Source organism: Populus euphratica, unplaced genomic scaffold (genome assembly GCF_000495115.2).
Source record: "Populus euphratica unplaced genomic scaffold, PopEup_1.0 scaffold3117.1, whole genome shotgun sequence".
NCBI classification, from domain to species: Eukaryota; Viridiplantae; Streptophyta; class Magnoliopsida; order Malpighiales; family Salicaceae; genus Populus; species Populus euphratica.
In genome coordinates, this window is record NW_011502932.1 from 6,505 (window position 1) to 12,367 (window position 5,863).

Consider the following 5,863-nt stretch of genomic DNA (forward strand, 5'->3'; position numbering starts at 1 on the left):
ATCTAAATTCAACTGTTTAACCTCATAGTAATTCTATATGTATTAGCTAAATTATATCTCTAAATTAAATACTTTATCAATTGAATTTCTAGGGCATTTAGACATTCATCAATCAAGTCTTTGGGGTTCTTTTTTTTTTTTTTTTTTTGGCTTTAACCTTAGAGGATGGTTTACTTGGATTCTTGGTTGTCTGGCTGAGGGACTATTTTGGCAATAAGTTGAGCATAAATGTGGCTAAAAGGCAAAAACCTTTGATGGTTTGGTGGTGGAGGAACGAGTGACATATTGCTGCTGTCTTGCTGATTATAAATTATCATAAATACTGTGGGGCTAATCTTCGCATTACCTTCATTGGCATAAAATGGCAATGTATTCATTAGTGTATTCATTAGTTTGAGAGGTTCATAATTGGAACTTAGATTAGAAGATACAACACATGATGCAACCCCATCATTTCCTTTTATAGGAGTAAAGTGAAATGTAGAAATTAGGACAAATTTATATTTATTAAACCCAGATTAGCCCAACATATTAACATGTAGAATTCATAACTAAAAATCCGATATAAACCAGATTTCAAATTAAATTAAAAAAAACATTAACTTGGTGAATTGAAAAAAAAAATAGCATGATCAGGTTTTTAGTAAATCATAAATAGATTAACATGATGAAATCCTTTCAAACTTGATTAACCTGATGAAATCTTTTCAAACTTAACCTGATCTAGAATTTCAATAAAAATAATTTATCCATTGTTTCAATAAAAATAATTCATCTAGGTTGATCCAACAACCGGTAAGTTGAGTCAATAACTCACTGACCCAAATCTTTTTTTAGTCAATCCCCAAACCCTCGTATGACAACCATGACAAAAATATGGCTTACCCTTTATCTCAAGCCAACTGAAACATTGATGTATTAATATGGTATGGTTGAAATTATATCAAACGAAATGGAGAACATGAATGATAAATTAATACAGCGATAAGAAAAGAAAAGGATATTAAAATTAAAAAGAAAGGAAAGGGAAAGAAAAGAAAAGGGTATATTTCCTTTGTAATTTTTCTATCCGCTTCTGTTGAGTATTGACAACAGAGGAAAAAGGTTAAAAAAAAAAATCAATTTTCCATTTCCTTCTTGATTTTCTTTTTTTCCTGAAGAGACCAAACTACACTATCTCCAGCCACCATTACCACCCACCTCCTCTTCCTCCCTCTTCTCTCACTGAAAAAGATTCATAAATACAAATTCATTTTTTTTTTAATTTAAAAATATAATTAAACCAATTTAACCGAGTTCTGGTGAACAAAGGGTCAAGGATGACTGTTGAAAGCAAAAAATAAAATAATGAAGGAACAAAACCCAGAAGGAGATGCAAATTCATCAAGACATAATCAAAACCAAAATAAGCACAAAAGAGTACATGTTTGAAAACTAAACGAATTAACAGGACACATTGAAATCATCAGACAATAGTTTCCAAACAGGCAAATTTAAGACCCATGCTCCGCAAATTTTAAGTACAGAAACTAATGCATGTTCGACACAATTGCAAGCAAGCAGTAGACTTTCATTTGATATGGGTTGATGCAAAATGATGAATTTTTTTCTGTGTCCGTTAGCTTCTTGCATAGAACCTTCATATAATTCAGTTTCAAGCTAATAACTACATCTTGACAAAAAAAAAAATCCTTTTTCTTTGGCTTCTGGGTGAAATAAACACCTAGTGTTACTTTATGGCCTAGCATGGCTTGGTGGTTGATACTATTCTTGCATCCTGGTAATCATGATTATTTACTCCTGGAAACTGTAAGAACTCAAGCAATCTAAATGGCTAGAACATAAGCGAGAGTCCTACTTGTTAGAACATTCCTAACTGCACATGATATCGACCTAATTATATTAGGAGACATGTTCAGTCCAAGAAATGAACGCTCAAACAACAAAACAAAACTACTGCAGCAAATTTATCTCTGTGGTGAAATCCAATTAGCATTATGTCTATCAAGCTTGAAAGTGAGAAATGATCCATTTCAACAGATTATCCGTCTCTGATGAATAACAGAATAGAAAGAAAAATGGAGGTTGAACACTTGATGAGCAAAAAGAAACACAACAATATCATTAGGTAGCAACAATCCAATAAGCCACATTCACAAGTACAAAGACTAATTCACATTGCAAAATTTCACGCAACTCATGGACAATTCAAATTCATCACCCCTACAACTAATGCTGGGAATCATCTTCGTAGCATCAAATGACGGCAAAACTTAAAAGCAGTGCGAAAAAGAAATCAAACTTACACTAACCCAACTATACACAACTTCCCACTTCCTTGCATTCTTCACAGAACAAACCTCTATACACCAAAGAACGAGAAAAACCCACGTTTCTTTGGCTCTTCCTCCATCATAACAGCCTTCATACTATCCTGCTCAACAAGTCTCCAAGCAGCTTGCTCGAAAGCCAGTCCAGCCAGTGTAGGTGGCTTATTCAAAACAAGTGGATACCCTCTATTAGTACTCCTAATCACCTCTGTATCCTCCGGAATCACCCCCAACAATGCCAAGCCCAGCATTTCTTGCACATCCAACACCGACATCATATCTTCCCCTTTGATCATATCCGTCCTAACCCTATTAACAATCATCTTTATATCCCTAATTCCATCACACTCTAACAAACCTACAACCCTATCCGCATCACGCAAGCTAGTAATATCAGGAGTTGTTACCAGAACAGCCTCGTTAGCTGGAGTTATCGCCGTAATGAACCCTGCATCAATCCCAGCTGGGCAATCAATCAAAATGAAATGCGGGCACCCTTCTTGCCGCGATTTCAAAGACTCGACAAGCCAAACAAGTGCTTTCCCACCAAACCCAAGTGGCAATTTCGACCTGGGTTTAGAAATGCACAACAGTTCAAAGTTAGACCAACGCTTATCGCGGACAAGCGCTTGGTCTAACCGACAATCCCCATTCATAACCTCAACAAGAGTATAATTTACACGGTTTTCTAACCCTAACAAAAGGTCTAGATTGCGCAAACCTACGTCAGCATCAACTGTGACAACAGAGAAGCCAAGGCGGGCTAAGGAGAGGCCAACATTTGCAGTTGTTGTGGTTTTTCCGACACCACCTTTGCCTGATGTTATCACGACAACTCTTGGGGTTTCACCAGCTAGTTCGGGCTTTCTGTTCCATTGTAGGACTGATTGGATTGCGGGGTTGGGGTAAGGTTTGAAGGGTTTTGTTAGGGTTTGGGTTTTGGGTCTGAATGGGGTTAAGGAATGAAGGAACGAGGGTTTTGTGTTTGCGGGTAAGGGTTTTAGTGTCAGCATTGTTTGCTAAGTGTTTGTGTTTTTGACTGTAAGAGTTAGGTGGGTTGCTTTAAGAGCGAATGAAGAGGAAGAGCATTTTAGCTGCCAAACGAGGAGGCGTTGAGAATGATTGGCTTTCGGGAAGTTCTTGAGATTTCCTTTCCGATAGTAGCAGTTTGGCGTTAATTTACTTCTCACATCCCTATACTTTTGTATTTTTCTGAATGTGACCCTCTATTAATTGTTTTTCCTTTCCGACAGTAGCATTTTTGGGTTAATTTACTTTCACACCCCTATACTTATTTATCTTTTAAATGTGACCCTCCGTTAATTTTTTCTTAATCTAACCCTTTTTACTTAACCTTTGTTTCTTAATCAAGTCCCTTTCATCCAATTTTAGGCATTAAATGCTGGTGTGGCTTGAAAAGTGGGTCCAATTGCTCAATTTCACTCGTCGAGATAAAAAGAGTGTATTACTTGTTTACATATATCCGTATTTTTATGTTTATTTATTTCTTTTTCTCTTTTCTTCTCCGAAATACAGAGGAAAAAAAAACATAATTGTTGGCTAATACTACATTAGATGAGAGAGACCTGGCAACAAGACCCATTTTAAAGTCTATTTAGCTGTAAACATCTAAAATTGGATAGAACAACTTGATTTAATAATGAAGGCTAAGGGGGGTTAAATTACAAAAATTAGTTGGTGAGGGCCATGTGGAAAGGGAAACTTGATTTAATAATGAAGACTAAGAGGGTTAAATTATGAAAATTAATTGATGAAGGGCCATATCAAGAAGATTATAAGAGTATAAGGATGTAATTAGCTGTCATTTTCTAGACTGTTAAAAGGGACAGGTTGTTAGAAAATGAGGTGGGATTTTTGGTTCACGAGGTGGTAGATCTAAGCATGAGGCTTAGGCCCAATTTTATTTTGGGTCTATAGATCTAAGCTTGGAGGTAGACTTTAACTTGAGAGCAAAAATAGTGTCAACTTGTGTTTGTGTAGCCAAGCGTGCATGGCATGCATTGTTCCCTGCATAATGCTTGGAAGTTGAGCCATATAATGGTAAGGCCTTGAATACAAGGTGTATTTGCTTTCAAGCATAGTTGAAATCTCGGACTGCTATGATAAGTTAACTTGTTCCTGGCCGATCTAAGATTTAAATTAGTTCGGTTTTAAAAAAATTAAAAAAAAAATAGTTAACCCAATCAAAAACCTAGATTGAATTGCTAGCTTCAAGCTTAAACTAATCAAAGCCTGACATTGTTGAGATTATTTAAAAAAATTGATTTGTTATTTTTTTATTTTTTTTCAAAACAAAAATTTAATCAACATATATTAGAAGTCAAATGTCTCAATCTATATCCTAAACTTTGTTTCAAGTTGAGTTTTACAATACTAAAAATTATAATTATTAAACTCAACTAAAGAGTTGATATGATATAATTATTAAGTTATGGGTTAAGAAGATTAACATAAATCAACTCTACAAATTAAAAAATACCAAAGGATTGCCAAGTAGCAACATGGAAAACTTTCTTCAATATACTTGATATAATAATGTTTATTGCATTAGTTTTTTAATGGTTAAGATTTTTAAATTTAAAAAAATTCAAAACACAATTTAATAAAATCAAGCACAACATTTAGTATTTAGTATTTGGATGAAGTTAAAATTTTAAAAAAAATTATGAAAGCCTTGATTTTTATTGGATTAAATTTCTATATATATCAGAAAATAAAAAAGCTTTCAAATTAAGCTAAGAAATTAATATGTATAATTTTTTTTCTACCTTATTGTATTTATATTTTTTATTAAAATTTTTAATTTAATTGGTATCTTACTAATTAGAAAATCTAATTTTAAATGACATCTATTAGTTAATTATTTTTAATCAAAAAATATTTTTTATGAAACAATTTAAAACAAATAGAAGTATTAGTTTATTTTTAAATTAAAATTATTATTTGAACTTTTAATAAAACATTTTTATCTAAAGCAATACTAAGCCCACAATTTATTCTGATTTCTTTGGCATCCAGAGCAATTCTGTTGAACACCTTATCTTCAATCGAAAATCCTTTCCAAACAATTCAAGTGGTTTAAATTCACTATGTGCAATGAATCCTTTGATTCCATTGGATATTTTTCAAAAGTTTCCTTCTGTTTTTCTTTTAACACGTCGATCTATTGAGGAGGCAAACATCTTTTTTAACCCATTATCTAGTAGTTATCTTTTAATCAACAGCAGTTGTTCTCTGTCCTCCGAGTTCTAGGACAATTGCTGCGAGATGCTTCTTTGTACTGGTAATTACATCTTAATCTTGTGTTGTTTTTAGGCCGAGGGAGAAAGAAACCAAAAAAGAAGCAAATGGGGAGCTAAAGGGAAGAAAGGATTTGGTGCTCGACGTGGTGGCGGCTGGTTCTGGGAATTAGAGATTTTTATTTGTAATCGAAAAAGATGTCCTTTAAAAAAAATAACCAGGTTTTACTCAGGTTTTTTTATTTGCTCGAGTTTAATTGAGAAAACTTCTTA

The 5,863-nt window shown here is 33.6% G+C and overlaps 1 protein-coding gene across 1 annotated transcript; it reads right to left on the reverse strand.

The window, feature by feature from the left end:
- Positions 1-2,097: 2,097 nt before the first annotated feature.
- On the reverse strand, positions 2,098-3,481 carry LOC105119565 (putative septum site-determining protein minD homolog, chloroplastic). The gene has a single exon (XM_011017714.1). It carries the CDS (start codon positions 3,341-3,343, stop codon positions 2,363-2,365), a length of 981 nt encoding a protein of 326 aa, XP_011016016.1. The 5' UTR covers positions 3,344-3,481; the 3' UTR covers positions 2,098-2,362.
- Positions 3,482-5,863: the final 2,382 nt, after the last annotated feature.

Excerpts from the sequence above, each read along its gene's own strand:
- LOC105119565 (XM_011017714.1), bottom strand. The coding sequence starts at position 3,343 with ATGCTGACACTAAAACCCTTACCCGCAAACACAAAACCCTCGTTCCTT.